Source organism: Recurvomyces mirabilis, assembly GCF_035927965.1.
Source record: "Recurvomyces mirabilis strain CCFEE 5264 chromosome Unknown scaffold_1, whole genome shotgun sequence".
Taxonomy (NCBI): Eukaryota; Fungi; Ascomycota; class Dothideomycetes; order Mycosphaerellales; family Teratosphaeriaceae; genus Recurvomyces; species Recurvomyces mirabilis.
In genome coordinates, this window is record NW_027041935.1 from 776,107 (window position 1) to 792,981 (window position 16,875).

Consider the following 16,875-nt stretch of genomic DNA (forward strand, 5'->3'; position numbering starts at 1 on the left):
TTGTGGCGACGCATTCACCATGCAGAGGCTTTGCCGCCATCTGAGTTCTCACTCGGCAAATGGGGTATTCCCATCGACTCGCTGGCGGTTCTCTATTCTCTGTGGGCCTTCTGTTGGTGCTTCTGGCCTCAGTCTTACCCGGTGACCGCCTCCACTTTCAACTGGTCGAGCCCGATCTTTCTCTCGGTGCTGCTGATCGCGCTGTTGTATTTTGCGTTCAGAGCGAGGTTCCGTTACCTGGGACCTATCACGGAAGCAATGGTCGCATCAGTCAACCAACCACATGGTTGAGGGGGGTTACTGGTTGACTGGTTGAGGTTTTGGCAGCGCCATGGTTGACTAGTTGAGGTAATCGCCATGGTTGCGCAACTATGGTTAACTAGTTGCTGTAGTTGAGGTGGTATAGTAGTATGGTTTCTCGGCAATGTCGACTGCTAGCTAGGGCGCGTTCTTTTACGCGATTACGATAACGGAACATCGTCAAATTGAGAAGAGTTGTTTATACTAACCTTGCGCTTGTTTCTGTTGCGCGCAGGAGCCATAATAAGATAGTCTTAAGGTGATTAAAATAGAAGCAATTATTGAAGGAGTATAAAGAAGCGCGAAACTAACAGGCGAACACGGGATAGCGGAGCAATTCCGCTGTATTCTTAGCATAGATCTAAGAGGGCTAAGAGATGCGCTAGCTTTATTAGGAAATACGCTAGCCGAGTTAGGAAGGAGCTTTACATAAACTATAAAGTAAGACTACCTTTAACTACATTAACTAGTTAGCCAAAGGTTGAGGAGGGTTACTAGTTAACTAGTTGAGGTTTAAAGAGCGGTATAGTTGACTGGTTGAGGTATTAGGGTAGCTCAACCAGTCAACCATAAACATGGTTGGTTGACTGATGCGACCATTGCACGGAAGTAGACGTCCAGGAAAGGAGACCGGCGTGAAGCGTTTACGAGACGATAAGCGGCAGCATCGGAGGCGCCACTGAGTTCAGACGTGTGTAAGGAAGTCATCACCTGGTCACATCAGGATCGAGCACGGCAGCAATGTATTAAGGCTCCCAGGTGGCTTGTAGCATGATTGAAATGGCCCCCAGAACACGATCTGACATGACATAAATCACCACGGACGAGGTACGAGCTGCGACGTCGGGTACGTATCTCTTCAAGAACGAGACCGGGATACGCTTTCAGGGCATCGAAGCGGTGAAGGAGAACAGTGCTATTGCTAGCACATCGAGCGCTTGTTGATGACGCACACCCATTTATGGAAGCAGATCTTCTGAGTTCAGCCCGAATTTATTTACGATACTTGCGACTTACCCCTCGAAGACAATTCCATTGCCTCTCGAGCCATTGTCACCATCGTGCCCCTCGAAAGCCTGCCGAGAGCTTGACGGAGGGAATCTTCTTGATACTATCCGAGGCGTTGCCGCCATGCTAGTGGCGCTGTCGCCGTGATTTACACCAGCCTGATCGTACCAACTGCACCTCATGACTGCCAAGCTCGATCTCATCACCCAAATCTACTCCAGACGTCGTGGTCAGTGCTGAGGCGCCCCTCGCACCTTTCCTTGACCGTAGCCTATCGAGTCCATGAACACGTAAAGGCTTGGAGAACACTTCTTGTATAGTCTCAAGTGGCTCGCCTCGAGTCTCAGGCATGTAGCAAGCTAGCACGATCAGGGTTCCAAGGCTAAGGCCACCGAAGAGGAAGTAGGCGCCGAATGCTGATTTGGCGAGGAGGATTGGCGTTATGAGGGCTACGAGGCCGTTTGTGAACTGTGCAGCAATCAGCATGATTCCAAGGAGATGAGGAAGTTGCTGTGCGTACATAACCCAACCCCTGCGCCACCGAATTTGACGCAGCCCGCGTATGACTCGGCTGAATCTCAGACGCATAGATCTTGCCAACGAATGCCCAAGTAGCCGAGTAGGTCATTGCGAAGAGGAAGATGGATACAATTACTACCCATCGTCCTGCTCCCGTGACATGGACAGCGCGAGCAGCATACATCGCTCCCATCAAGAACATCAACCCGGAGAGCAAGATCCCACCGACGATGATGGAGGTCCGACGACCCCATTTATCTGCCAGCATGGCAGCAGGGATGGATACGACGATTATTAGGATGCTTGACAACCCGGAAGCGAGGAATCCGGCAGTCTGTTCCGGAAGGCCGGCGCGGGCGAAGAGAGTGGGTGCGTAGTAAAGGATGCCATCGATACCGCAGAGTTGGACCATACCGAGTATGAACAGGGCGAGAATTGTGCGGGATCGGTATTGGCGTTTCCAGATTGTGGTGAAGGATTGCCAGAAGGTGATTCGTGTCATGGCCAGATCTTCGTCTCGAACCCGCAGGATGTCTTTTTCTGCTTCGGCTTGTTGAATCCCTAGCTGCTCTATTGCTTTGATGGCTTCGTCTCGTCGGCCATGGAGAATGAGGATTCGAGGCGATGGAGGAAGGAAGAAGCAGGCTATTGTAAGCCCTGTCGAGACAATGGCCATTATGATGAAGGAGATACGCCAGGCCATGGAAGAGTCGAGCCGCACAGTACCGTAGCAAATGAAGTAGCCTATACAGATTCCCAAGACCGAGAAAAGCTGTGGTAGTGAGGCAAGGGTACCTCGACGGCTGCTAGGAGCAATCTCGCAGATGTAGCTATGATGATAGTCAGCACAGCCGTGTCCCGGATCGAGTCATTCCGAGCCAGGACTCACACATTGAGCACTCCCAGGAACACCCCCTCCCCAGCTCCAGCAAAGATTCGACCGACAATAAATTGTGCCAAATTCAACGCCGAAGCTTGCAGCACGCTCCCGATCGCAAACAGAGCAGCACCAAACGCAACGACGGGCATTCGACCGTACTTATCTGCTGGCGGTCCGGCGAGGGAAGAAGGGATGGCGCCCGCGAACATGACGGCCGAGACTGTTAGACCAGTGACTGACGGGGAGATGTCGCCAACTGTTGCGCGGAATTGTGGCATTGTGACTACGGCGCCGATGGAGCCTGTGTCATAGCTTTTGTTTGCGTCAGCGAGGGCGTTGTAGTATCAGGGTAGCCCTCCACTCACCCGTTGAGAAAGCCGCCCATTGAGATGGCAAGGGAGGCGATTGTGTAGCCTGCGGGCTTGTAGCGATTGAGCCAGCCCATAGTCACCCTCTGTGCTGTTAAGAATGTCAACTGCAACAGAAGTACGCTGTATGTATAATGAGCAATGTGAAAGTTTTGTATTTCATTAGTTGTTATACAAATCTGCGTCTTGTCGATCTTGGCTAATCGTAGCTACCGCAGAAGCCGAAGTCGAGTACACCAACGGAGTGGTAGACGCCGCCTGCATGGGCAACATTGGTATGCTGATGTGATGCATGTTCGCGTGGTTGCAATGAAGAGCTGACATAACAGACGCTGCAACTTTGCGGTGTCTCGTGTCCATATGCAGATCTTCCTTCCGTATTGGGAAATCGAATGCCGAGCTCCGAACTCTCTAATCGCGAACGCCGGCTCGATGCCAAGCCATGATCATCTTGTCCTTCCCTGGCTTCCATTCGGCTGCATTTATGCTCGTAGCACTACAATGATGTATTCTGCTCACAACAACCCAGCCTTCCTCAGATCCTCATAAACCTTCTTAGGCATCACATTGCCCTGACTATCCTCCATCTCCTCCACAGCCTCACCACCCCCTTTCTTCCCACCAACTCCACCTCCCTCCTTCTTGTCCCTCTGCACCTTCTCCCAAAGTCGTTGCGCCTCTTCTATCCCTGTGATCTGCGCGAACAGACCAGTTTGAGCGCCAATACCAAGACATTTCAGACCGTAAACATGCCTCGCCTCGGAGAAATGTTTGTCGAAGGCGCGTCGGCCCATGTACACGTAGTTTCCGCAAATCTCGCAACTGAACTCTACGCCTAGACCATGGAGTTTGTAGAGCCAGAAGGGGATTGGTTTGCCGTCCCATGCTAGCGGCAGCTTAAGCGGATTGTAGATCTTCTCTTCGTCGTCACCTTCTTCGCCATCTTCGCCTGTGCGGCCGTTGGGGGCGTTGGTCATGATTTCGTCTTCGGCGTAGAGAGCCGCGAGCTCTTGTTGGCGTTCACGGTCGGTCATGCCGGCTTTGCGCTCGACGTTCACACGGGTGTCTTCTCGTTCGGTCGTCATGGAGGAGGCTAGCTTGCGGATGCGATGTTCGCGTTCGGCAACTGCACGTTCCTTTAGGCGCTCGCCGTGTGCTGGCACGACTGCTGCCGCGCCATTCGTCTTCTTTGCGTCGCCACCATTACTCAGTGCCTCTGCATTCTTGACGTGCTTCTTGCCGGTCAGATGTGCTTTGTATACATTATCGTTTTTGAACTCCTTCTCGCAGTCCGCACACCATATACCCTCACCTGTACCTTCGGTCTTCGGCCCGTTCGCGGCTGTACCGTTCGTGTGTGCTTTCTGTGCTTCCCAGCCCGCTACTTCATCCTTCTCCCACGATTGGTCGAACTCTTCGTCAAAGCCTCCAAACAGCTTACCAAGATCTTCCAGCGGCTTGATACGTCGTATGAAGCTCTCAAGGTACTGCGCCAGACTGCCCACATAGCTGAAGAACTCGTCTGTCATTTTGTCCTGCCGGCTGATGGTGCATTGTGGTGGTGCGAAGTGGTCGAACGTGTCGAGATATTGGAGATATGTCAACTTCCTCGCTCCTCTTATTCCAGGCAAGTTCAGATACTCCTCATGCAGCATGGTCAAGTCAAAGAAGCGCCCGAAAGCTTCCTCGCCAGTGAACATGCCATCGATGTCACCTGCGAAGCCCGGCCCACCATTTTCCGCCTTCTTGTACGCCCGCTCGAGATTTTCCACTGGCGCATTCGGGTATCTTTTTTGGTATTCCTTGATGTCGTTCAATTGCTTGTAGAATTCCTCAAACACATCGCCGGTGCTTATGGCTTGCACCTCGGCTGTCCGTGCTTCTTGCTCGTGGCTGTATATGTGAAGTGCACGGGTTGACTGCGATTGAATCTGGTTTAGGAAGGCACTGATCTCGTGATCGCGGGCGAGTCGCGCACGGAGTTGTTTGGGATCATCGAGGATGCGATCGCTGATACCGGCTTCGAGGCGTTCGATGGACTCGTGAGCGAGGCGTAGATCTTCGAGCAGCATCTTGCCACCCCCACCTGCTTTATTCTGCTCTGTTCACTGCTCTCCTTCCCCCATCCAATCCACACTCCTATGCCCTTCGAGCCTCCTCTGCGATCACTTTTGCTACAAATTCCACGACAGTGACTTGTAGTCTTGATGCTTATCTTTAGTTTTCTGCGATACGCTGCTATCACTTGCACAAGACGACGGTAGGTCGTGAATGTTGTGAGTGTCTGTGATCAAGCGACAGAACACCTGCACGCCGAAGAGCTAATATTCACATCCATGTGAAACATCTGGCCAACAGAGTTTCTTTCGCTTTACATACATGACTCGTGATTTGCGGGGGCGGCCCGCCAAACGCCACGCCGCGCTAGCTTTTCTGGCTGCTCACTGCGATTTCTTGCGATCAAAGCTCCAGGTAGTGACAGCGACAACCATCTCCCCTAACTCAAGTTCGACACAACACGCCAACCATAAGACCAGAGCACATATCACTCATCATGGCAGAGGAAGGCATCGACCGTCGCGAGGATGCGCGCCTCGAGTTTTCGTGAGCACTGAGAGCTCAGTCCGGGTGGGCCATGAGGCTGACTCAAAGCAGGACCAGCAAAGAAGTCACCGTCGCGCCCACTTTTGAGGCTATGCGTGAGTATGATGCGCTCCCAGCGTGAGGGAAGTGATAGACTGACGTCCATCCTTAGATCTGAAGGAAGGCCTGCAAGTATCCTCTTGGCCTTACGCCACCACGATCTACTAACCCATCCCAGACTTCGAGGCATCTACGCATACGGCTTCGAGAGTCCCAGTGCTGTACGTACATACGTCCGGCAACTTCTTCACACTCACTCACACTTCTACAGGTCCAAAGCAGAGGCATCACCCAAATCTGCCGTGGCCGTGACACAATTGCACAGGCCCAATCGGGAACTGGTAAAACCGCTACCTTCAGTATCGCCATCCTTCAAGTCATCGATACTGCTGTTCGCGAGACACAAGCGCTGGTGTTGTCACCCACCCGCGAACTCGCTACCCAAATCCAGAGTGTCCTGCTGGCACTTGGCGATTACATGAACGTACAGTGCCATGCTTGCATCGGCGGCACGAATGTGGGCGAGGATATCCGCAAACTCGACTACGGACAGCATGTTGTTTCTGGTACTCCTGGTCGTGTGGCGGATATGATTCGCCGCCGGAATTTGCGCACTCGCCATATCAAGATGCTTGTTCTGGATGAGGCGGACGAACTCCTCAATCGAGGTTTCCGGGAGCAGATCTACGACGTCTATCGCTACTTGCCACCGGCGACGCAAGTCGTGGTTGTAAGCGCCACGCTTCCGTATGATGTTCTGGATATGACGACCAAATTCATGACCGATCCCGTGAGGATCTTGGTCAAGCGTGATGAGTTAACCTTGGAGGGACTGAAGCAGTATTTCATTGCTGTTGAGAAGGAGGAGTGGAAGTTCGATACGCTTTGTGATCTTTATGACACACTCACCATCACGCAAGCCGTCATCTTCTGCAATACTCGACGCAAGGTCGACTGGCTTACTGACAAGATGCGTGATGCCAATTTCACTGTCAGCTCGATGCACGGTGAGATGCCGCAAAAAGAACGAGACTCCATCATGGGCGAGTTCAGGCAAGGCAACAGCCGTGTGCTCATTAGCACGGATGTCTGGGCGAGGGGTATTGATGTTCAGCAAGTATCTTTGGTCATCAACTATGACTTGCCGAGCAATCGTGAGAATTACATCCACCGCATCGGCAGATCTGGGAGATTTGGACGCAAGGGCGTGGCGATCAATTTCGTTACGAGCGAGGATGTGAGAATCCTGAGAGATATCGAGTGTGAGTAGCTGCATTTTTTAGAATGATGCGGGAACCTTGCTAATGATGCGCCTGCAGTGTATTACTCCACGCAGATCGACGAGATGCCTATGAACGTGGCGGATCTGCTTTCGTAGAGCTTCGGTATCGTCTTTACAACGGCTACTGGTGTATGATCGAATATATGTGGAGGGTGCTCACGAGGTGTGTACAGCGAGAATAGGCGCGCCTCGCATCGCAAAGATTGGAGTCGTTGCGGGTGCCCAATTGCTGTTCGGCATGTCGCGGTCGAGCGAGTGGAGCGCATTCCGCAGAGCACGTTCGATAGTTCTTCAGAGGCAGAGATTTTGGCATGCGGCCACTAGGATGGAAATGGGTCTACTCCCAGAATGAGTGAGTATCCCCGTCTTGACATTTTTGGCGTCCGAGATCGCGTGCTGACATTAGCATGTAGATCAAGTTGCTTACCACGACGCATGTCGCCGCCGTACCAACCGAGTCCGATAATCCATTGCGATCATGAAGATCACGACTTGAGACATTCCCGAGGTCACTAGAAGTAGTATGCGAGGTTCGATCGCTGCTGTGCAAAGCGATGTGTCCTCATCAGGCCTGCTAACCGAGTCACATGAAGAACTCTCCTCTTCACAGGCCATTCACCCTCAATCTCTCCGGAGCGCGCCGATTGTCCCTCGACTCGCTAGCATGGTGAGTGTTTCGCTCACAACATGAAATGATGCGCTAGTGGGTGCAGACCATTACGTGAGAGAACGCTACGCAGTTGATGTGTCATGTGCGAATGTTCTTGTCTTCGCGCCCTCTTCGATAGTCGACTGTACCGTCTCGCCGTGGCCGACGCAGCAGGAGCTTATGAGCTAATGAGTACCGAATTCCTTCGATCGATGGTCTCTCATCTCCCTTCGTCGATGCTTTACTGATTGCTCTATGACTGGAAATTAGTGTTATACTGACACAACTTCCTGCTTCTGGAACCTATCGATGACTACCTCATTGCCGCCTCTATTACGCGATCAGACCTACATACTATTCACGAAGACGTCACAACCATGAGCCAGACACCTTTCAGACCTAGCAGCGACGACCTCATTTTCGCCTAATGAGACCAGGGCGCTCTTCCTCGCTGTGAAAATGTCGCTGGTGTCTGGACCCAATCACGACTACGATCTCGAGCAAGACATCTGTAAATAAGCTGTGATATCAGGAAAACGGCTACCCCGGCCTTCGTGGCTCACATTCAGAACGGGAGCTCGATTTTGACCACTTCGAAGTGCAGGCGAAGCTGAGATCGAGCTACATTACTGGGAGACGTGCGCCCTTCGCCTTGTGTCATTTCCAAATCGCAACATGGTAGCGAGGGAAGTGCAGAGGCACGATACCAGATCACGAGACAATACTACCATTACTTCGGAGCATCAGCGTGTATAAGGCACGATTTGGTAACCTGGCGACACCTGCAATGCCAAGACTTGTCACGACTTAAACACTGTCGAACTCGAAGTACTCATGATGGTGCGTGGTCTCTGCAGCGCTGTGGTCGGGGAGTGGATGTCGGAATCTGCTCATCAGTTACTCGATGGTTGGCTAGCCGGGAGATGACGGCGGACCTACAGTGACTGCTGACACTCAGAATGACAGACGGCTGCCAGTAGATTTATCTATATACTATTCGATAGGCGGTGCGCCTGGTCTGCTCGAATGTATCACGTGGTCCAGGCACAACATCAGTCCAGTTGTCAGCTACTTCCTTCTTATCTGCTCTGGGAGACGCTTCAGCCGCTCGTACTCGGGGGACAAGCTCATTGCCCTAACTGATGCTCCATTGTGCCAAGAGCGGTACTCAGGGTAGCTGGAGCTACTAAGGCGCCATGGCCATATCTCTGCGGCGGAGGAAATCGCGATACTGATTTCCAGATCAGACGGTGGAGCTGAAGCCTTCAAATAGTTGTATGAACGACCTCGTAGAATTGGCCCAGCACAGTACAAATAAGGAGACTGCTCTGACCTCAGCGGGGGTGGCAGGTTCAACAATGTTCGCATACATCCACCGGTCGACGTAGTCAACAATATTGGAGGCTTCTTCCAGCGCCGATGGTATTATGTTGTAGCCAGGTTCGGCATGCTCCAACTCTTGAAGATGCGCCGCAGAACAGACCAAAGCTGGGATGGTCAGCAACGCATTTACCTTACTGCTAAGCGGGCGAGAATCTTCAATGTTACTTATGACTCCCATGACTGGACCGGATAGTCCGATTGTGGCTGTTACCGTGACCAGTGTCGTCATTCTAGACATCCATAGTAGCCACGGAGCCTCGGGTTCCCGCAATCCAAAATGATTGCCAAGGAACGCTGAGGTCGCCTCTAAAACATTGGCAGAAATGTTCGCTACCGATAGGCCCTTCGGTGGTTTCGGGTTGACACTTTCCAGGGGCTGGAGGATGGTCTTGACCACCTGGAAGCAGCCAGCAAAGCCGTGTCCGACCTTGAACCACTTACTGGCCTCGGGATGTGGGTCTTCTGGGGGCGGCTTCATGTCGTTCGGAGATGCCCTTACCACCACTCTATTGACTGTCAGATGCGTTGATACCTTAAGGGACTGCACAGAAGGTGCAATCAATGCGCTTGACAGGCTGGTCCAATCAGTGGCAGAAGAGATCTTGTTGGGGACTGTGTCGTTGGGGAACGGTGCGGAGCCCCCTTCGACTATCTTGTATGCCAGTGTGGTGACAATAGCAGCAATCCAGCAGAACAAATCGAGAATAGATAGGTCAGATACATCCAGTGCATTGAGGATATCGGAAATGACCGGGATGTGGACTGGTGTGTCCAGGAAATCTACGATGGCGCTTGAGAGCTCGCTCAGAACTTTCAACAGGCAGTCTACCACGACTTGCACACTTGAAAGGACTCCGTCCGTCACGATACCTATTATCCGCTTTAGCACATCCTCAGCGCTCATCGTTGTGATTTCGCTGGCCAGGGTCTGGATCTGCTGGCCAACAGCCTGGAACACTTCGCCTTCTTGTTCGACGGCTTTGGCTAGGTCCCGCAATATACCCTGAGCCGCGGTCATGGCTGTACCAAACTGTGTGCTCATGGATCCAGCGTTATCGTTGAGATGGCCTATGAACATGTGCCCAGTAGTGGTCAAATTCTGTAACCCGCCTGAAGAGCTAGAGCCGATGGGTTTTGTACCCGATGATCCAAGGCTTGGCCACTGCTTAATACCACTCCAACTGTTGATCTGACTTTCAAGATCTGCAACTTTGCCATCGAAGAGGGTCTGGAGTTCCGTTAAGCTGGAGACAGCATCACGCATGTAGAGCTTGGTCATGCCACACATGACGTCCTTTGTCCGGCGAATATCATCCCATGACAGGAGAAGCTCAAGAAAGAGCAGGATGTCATCGATGATGGTCTTGATTTTGTTGAACACCCACTCGACCGCACCCACCACCGTCTCAACCGAGTCCAAGATAGCATAATAGGCTTGGCCAGCTATGTTTGCGACAAAGGTCCACGCGTCCGTGGCCGCATCGTGGAATATCTGAATGGCTTTATCGAAAGCCCCTTCGACTCCGGCCGCAGCCATTTGCAACAAGTCACCTGGCCCGATCTCGATGCTGCTTGTGGACATCAGGGACTTGGTAGGAATAGCAAGCTTTGATTGGACCATTTTCTGCGATGTTACCTTCACCGTGTTCAGACCATCGTAAGCTTGGTTCAAAGTGGACATGCTGCTGGCAGCTACGCCGACATCGTCTTTCGAGACTCCGGGTGATACGAAAGGCTTGGACTGCGCGCCTCCCACGACCCCACCAGCTTTGGTCCCTTGCGGGATAGTCGCTGCATTGAGTGCATCCCTGGTGTTCAGCGCGGCAAGCTTCTTGAACGTCTTTTCCATAGGATTTATCAATACAGGAGTTGCGCCGTCCACCGTCACAGTAATTATCGTCCCATGGACCTTCGTGATCGCTTCCACAATGATCATCAAGCCGTTATTGTCGGTGGGGACGTTGATTGCCCGTGGACCCAGAGTGTAGTACAGGCCGTTGATGTACACTGGGGCGCGAGACTTGGCCGAAAGAGTAACGCTTAGTCCTCGTGCTGGAGCGCTGTCTGGGCCTTGCAGTTGGAGCGATGTAGTATAAGACTTGAAGGCCAGCGAGGGCTGCATTGGTTCTGCGGCCAGCGTGATCGGCTGAGCTTGCCACATCTTTGACGCAGTGGCCGTGGCCTGTATTAATCTCTGAAGCTTGCCCCCGCCGGCAGCGAATATCGTATTGCCACCGTCGGTGCGATTGATGTATGGCGAGATCTTCTCAATGCCGCTCAGTACTGGCTTCAAGCTACTCCATGAGCCAGGAACAGAGATCTTCGTAGTGGAGGATGTGGTATAGTAGACAACACCGCTTCCGTTCCTGCCCCACAAGGTCGTTACACCATCATGGGTCATAGCGAAAAGCTGACTTGTGCCACTCAGTATGGCATTTGTCGTCACAGGCTTTGCAACACCGCCATCATTCCGCTGGGCTTCGGAGTCGAAGTAGTAGAGGGTAGAGCCTCCGATAGCGTATAGATCCGTCAGGCCATGCATAGAAGAACCCGGCGTCTCGTTCCGCGCAACAGTCATCGCCGATACGGCAACCCCACCGGGTAAGCTCAAACGTGTTGGCGCGGGCGGTCCATTGCCAAAAGCGTTGATGATTGGCACATATACCAATTGGGCTGAGGCGCCAGATTTACCGGCCGTATATACTCCATCAACAAGAGCTCCGACCTTTCTACCTGTCAGACTCTGGTAGTTGCCGCTCTGGATATCCACAGGCACGTCGTGTCGCACCCAGCAGGTCCCGCCCGGCTTAGCAGGATTGACATAATAACGTGTGATCTCCTTGACTGCGGAGTCCAGGGCGCGGTCAATGTCGACGATAAGGTACTGCTGCTTACTGATCGTCTCTGAGAACAGCACACCTACAATTGAGATGGAAGTCCGGCTCTCATTTGGTGCATCGAAGGGGCAGGATATCCAATTTGGCAGGGCTATCCACGAGGTATTGGTGTTCGAGTTTGACAAGCAGACGACAAGATGATCAGAGCCTGCGGACGACACGCTCATCGCGAGACCGATGGTGCCATCAAGAGCACTTTGTCCGGCATCGAAAGTTCTCACCGTTGCACCTGAAAACTGTTTTTGAATAATTGCTGTTGACAGGTCTATACAGCTCCAGCCAGTCTGGCTTGTGCCGCTCGATTCCACTATCACGTTGAGAACACCCGCAGTGCTAACGGCAAAAAGTAGACTGTGGCCGTCTGCCGTCTGCAGTGCCTCGAACTTGGCCTGCGGCGACACCAGCTCTCCATGAACGTAATTTTGTATCAACTCTGAGGAATAGGTGAGACTGTAGGACCCGAGATTAGCAGTGCCACTCGATGTGCCATTTGACGGTGCCGTACCATCGCTTGGCGGAACAGGGCCTGTACCGGCATTCGCACTGCTTCCTTTGGCTGCTCCAGAATCTGTACCATTCGGTACGGGAAGCCCAGATGCTGCCTGGGACTGACTTGGGATCGGAAACCCAGGTGCTACTTGGGGCTGTCCAGAAGGTCCCGGCAACTGTTTCGGGTTGACCGGCATCTTCGGCGTGGTCTTACTGTCGTTCTTAAGGCCACTAGCAGCAGCCACCGAAGCTGGGACCACATATGTGATTTCGCACAAGAGGTCTTGATTTGCCGAGAATGTCGCAGATTTGAAGGTGAAAACTCTTGCGCCAGGAAATATGAAGCTCTGTAGACGATCGAATTCGATAGGCTTTAGCTGAGTAGCAGCTAATGGGGCGACGGTTTTCTTTATATCGTTGACCATATCGTTGATATTTGTGAACCAATTCAGTATCACATTGTTGTGTGGGCTCTCGGACTTGTCCACCGGCGGGAGGCTTTTTCTTTTGGTCTGCAAGCTGCCTTGCTGGTCCACAGAGATTGTGTATTCGTCTGTGATGGTCTTATCAACGACCATGCAGGTATCTGACGAGCTGTCGTAACGAACGTAGACTCGGAACGCCATGTGTTGAGTGATCGTGATGATGTTTTTATCAAAGGTCACGTCGCATGTATAGGTAGGCAGAATCTGTAGCCCAACAGATACGGCCCCACTAGATTCCAGGTGCCCGTCGTAGTTGGGTTGAAACTTGATCTGGATCACATTGGGTCCGTTCGGTGTCACCGTGGCAATCTCCGGCTGCTGGTTGGAGGATAGAGTCCAGTAGTAGCTCGCTCCGCCTTGCCAATGAGCTGTGGTTGAGAAACTGCATTTGACGCAGCACGGGATGGCCTGTGGTAAGATTTGCTGCAAGATGAAGTTGGCGATGAGGTTGCGATTGATGGCGATAATCCCGCTCTCGTTGTCGATGTCCTCAGGCAGAACCCAAGTCCAGCTGAAGGGCTTTGCAGGTGGCAGCTGGTGGCCATTGACCGCGCAAAGGTAATTCAAAGTAGTGGCATCCTGAAAGCCGGGGGCACTAGGGCCCAAACCCAAAGGCGGACTGACTTCCCAGGCCAGACTAGTGATTGCAAGCGCCGAAGAGTTGACTGTCGTTGGCGAGATGGCTTTTATGGAGACTGGCGGACTGCCAAGCTGACTGATAATAGCCACGTAGGAGGATATGAAGCCTTGATTGATCATCTGCGATGCGAATGAGCCCTCCGGCAAAAAGACAGGGTTGGTCAGTGTCGGCACGGCATTGCTGAAATCGAATACAAGTTGCTGTAGAGTGAATGGGTCTTTGTTCTTTCCCAAACTAGCAAGTATGGCAGCCCTGGTCTTGGATCTACCATTGTTGAAGTAGGGGACATTTAGTGTGGGATCGAGCGCCTGCGTTGTGAGACCAACAGTGGATCCGACGGTCCATGGAACATCATCTGGTTGCGTCCACACAGTCCAGGCAGTTGACAGATTCTGCACGATTGACAACTGTGAACAATACATGTTGAACTGGATAGTCGATGCGCTGGTCCCGAGGCTCACGATTGTGACATCCTTAGGCAAGACTTGAGATGGCACACCGAGTTGCATCTTGATGGCTCCAAGAAAACCAGCCTGAGTCAGCGCTACAATGCGCGGATCGGTGGGAGGAGTCTGGTCTGGGATATCGAACGGATTGATACCACCTGCCAGCATCAACAGCGGAGACACATGGCCCTGGTGCATGGATTGGCCGGTCTTTGACTTCGGGTCTTTCGTGAACCAGACATAGCGGGCTAGCTGGTTCGACTCCGATAGCCACTCCAACAGTGTCGAATTGATACTGGCTTGGGTGGTCGCCACAACCATGTCATAGCCAAATACTGGAGACGACAAGCAAGACGCATTGGCACCCATGACTGCGGGCGGCGACAATCAGACGATCGGATATGATGAGGACGGTGGAGAAGTTTTGGGTGAGCAACAGACGACGGTTCGATTGGCAACTGTGTCTGCGACAGTCGTGGGTTGAAGAGGTATTTGACAGCATTGCGGAAAGGTAGGATATCTCACCGTGGTGGCTGGCTGATGCAATGTTCTGGGCTTGCGTTTGGCAACGCCATGCATGATTCTCAATCACTGGAGACAGATCACATCCTTGCCGCCAGCTGCAGTCTGTCGCGCGGTCCAGCTGAATGTTTAGTTCCTGGCTCGCTTATCAAGACCAACCTAGAGTAGTGCAGCTCAAAGTGGGGTCGCACGAAGCTTCGCACCCCACGTGGTGCAAGCCTTTTGGCACGAAGCTTGAAAAGCTTGGGAAATGGCGTCCGGGAGTCTGCAGCATTGAAATCATGCGATGAGTTGTGAATGAGCGTTGACTTCCATTGACTCGATCCGTCTTATCTCTGTGTTGTTGTGGATGGTTACCTTGGCTCCTGTGCCTCCAAGCATTCGCTTCAAGCTCAATGAGAGCGCTAGCTTTCCAATGGGGTTCAAGAGCAATACTGGTCAATAATATCCGCGCTCTCTACCGAGACAAGACTCGTCCCATTCGCGATCTCGATCAATACCTGATCTTTCGTCGTAGTTGCCGGCCAGGAGAATATCTCACCATTTGGTAATGTAGCGGTCGGGTTTGCGCTGGAGTTGGTCGCGAATGATAGCCATAGAGCTGTGAATCCAACGTCGTCAGGTATCAATCGTTACGATGGTATGGCTAGAGTATTATGGTGCAGGAACGACTTACCTTCCGTAAAATGACTGACTTCGTACTCGTAGGGTGTGCTGTTCCCGCGGTACTCGTAGTGCGTACCAAAGAGGAGTGGCAGTTCAGCTGGTCAGGATATTAGCCTTTGATACCGTCGTCGTGACCATGGAGGCGTGAGCTTACAGCTATGATACGCCCCAAACCATCCGACAGGAGAGGTGTTGTTGAATACGCCGGAGTATTGGTAACGGTAGGTCGTCAAGCCCACAATTTCGCGTCGTCTAGATAAGGTCAGCATTCGACCTACGCTGGTTTTGTTCCAATGGAAGCAATATGGGCTTTCGAACATACTGTACCTCTGCCGCACTTGGACAGGCGATTACACTATTGGTGATATTAAGGAGGGCGCTTGACCCTGGGCCACCAGGCGTGTAGGGCACGAAGCCTGCCCCTTCGTTTGCGTTGGAGCCGAATATTGCGGGCTGAGATGGCAGTGAGCTTGGTATCACGCCGAATTTCCGCGCATACTCACAATCTTCGCAATCTGCCCATTAATCGCCCTTTCCGTGTAGTTCTTAAACACTGTCTTCTCATCCGGCACTGGCCCAAAGGAAATGCTTGGCTTGCGTTGACTAATCTGGTATAGCGACAACACGTTCTCGAGCGCCCGAGCGGTGATGTTGTGGCGCATACAGTTCAACTCTGCTGTTGAAGTCAGACTGCCGCATCCTACAAGTCCGGCGAGGAAAGTGAAATTGCTTTTGGCGTAATCTGCGCTTCCCGCGATACTGGGAGAGCCAGAATCGGCAGATATGCCCTTGACGATGGGATCCTGGGGGTAGCCATAAGTGTATAGGGAGACTGAGGCTCCGCCGGCGGACTGGCCCCAGAAGATTATGTTCTCCCGATCGCCACCGAACGCAGCAATATTGTCCCTCGTCCACTCGATAACGGCGCGTTGATCTAAGAGGCCCACGTTCTGTGTCCCTAAGCCCGCAGCATTAGGGAAGCCAAAGACGTTGACGCGATAGTTCATTATGACTACAACGTGGTTCTGGGTGCGCTGGACCCATTTGTCCGGGATCTTGTAGAGGGAATTCGCTCCGCCGCTTGTGAACCCGCCACCAGGGGCGTAGACAAACACGGGCCAGGTGCCTTTGCCGGTGCCAGTGGCTGCTGGGGCCCAGACATTCAGGTAGAGACAGTCCTCTGAGTCGCCGCCATTGATCAGGAATTCGTTGAGGACTTCGGTGTAGATCGTGCTGCCGTTGCTGTATTGTTGCATGCATGAAGGTGCAAAAGCTGTGGCATTGATCGGATGAGAGGAGAACGAGGTCTTCTGAGGTGGTGCGAAACGAAGGTCTCCGACAGGTGGCTGTGCGTATGGTATCCCGAGCCATTGTCGAACTTGAGGAGCGGTATCATTCACGAAGCCAGTCACTGGTCCGGCCGTGGTTGGTATGGTGAGTCCATCAGATCCTGGGTATGATGGTGGATGGGCCAGTGCTTGGGCCATAGCAAGAAAGATACTCCATCGGGGTGAGGGCAGCATGGTTGTGTTTGACTCTGTGGTTCGTGAACGGTCCGGGTCGTTTAGCATCATTGGGAACAGGAAGTTTTCACAGTTGTAGGCATGGCTCCGGCTCTATCTTCATCCTCCTGAGGTTGCAGCCGAATATCAAGCCATGGGGTGGAATAGATCTGCGGTCTTTGATGCCCCGCAACAC

At 52.6% G+C, this 16,875-nt stretch overlaps 5 protein-coding genes across 5 annotated transcripts; 1 reads left to right on the plus strand and 4 right to left on the minus strand.

The window, feature by feature from the left end:
- Positions 1–1,434: 1,434 nt before the first annotated feature.
- Positions 1,435–3,369, minus strand: LTS14_000333 (uncharacterized protein; the record flags this gene model as incomplete). The annotated part of the gene is made up of 5 exons (XM_064833046.1): positions 1,435–1,776; positions 1,829–2,657; positions 2,717–3,019; positions 3,073–3,198; positions 3,251–3,369. 5 exons carry the CDS (start codon positions 3,367–3,369, stop codon positions 1,435–1,437), a joined length of 1,719 nt encoding a protein of 572 aa, XP_064699315.1.
- Positions 3,370–3,486: 117 nt separating this feature from the next.
- sap61 (Pre-mRNA-splicing factor sap61) lies at positions 3,487–5,147 on the minus strand (the record flags this gene model as incomplete). Its single annotated transcript, XM_064833047.1, has 2 exons — positions 3,487–3,571; positions 3,595–5,147. 2 exons carry the CDS (start codon positions 5,145–5,147, stop codon positions 3,487–3,489), a joined length of 1,638 nt encoding a protein of 545 aa, XP_064699316.1.
- A 482-nt stretch (positions 5,148–5,629) lies between these two features.
- On the plus strand, positions 5,630–7,096 carry FAL1 (RNA helicase; the record flags this gene model as incomplete). The annotated part of the gene is made up of 6 exons (XM_064833048.1): positions 5,630–5,679; positions 5,731–5,774; positions 5,831–5,846; positions 5,897–5,939; positions 5,990–6,980; positions 7,038–7,096. 6 exons carry the CDS (start codon positions 5,630–5,632, stop codon positions 7,094–7,096), a joined length of 1,203 nt encoding a protein of 400 aa, XP_064699317.1.
- A 1,796-nt stretch (positions 7,097–8,892) lies between these two features.
- LTS14_000336 (uncharacterized protein) lies at positions 8,893–14,358 on the minus strand (the record flags this gene model as incomplete). Its single annotated transcript, XM_064833049.1, has 2 exons — positions 8,893–13,950; positions 14,005–14,358. The coding sequence occupies 2 exons, from the start codon at positions 14,356–14,358 to the stop codon at positions 8,893–8,895; spliced, it is 5,412 nt and encodes a 1,803-aa protein (XP_064699318.1).
- A 575-nt stretch (positions 14,359–14,933) lies between these two features.
- On the minus strand, positions 14,934–16,700 carry LTS14_000337 (uncharacterized protein; the record flags this gene model as incomplete). Its single annotated transcript, XM_064833050.1, has 5 exons — positions 14,934–15,112; positions 15,188–15,274; positions 15,332–15,429; positions 15,500–15,630; positions 15,681–16,700. 5 exons carry the CDS (start codon positions 16,698–16,700, stop codon positions 14,934–14,936), a joined length of 1,515 nt encoding a protein of 504 aa, XP_064699319.1.
- Positions 16,701–16,875: the final 175 nt, after the last annotated feature.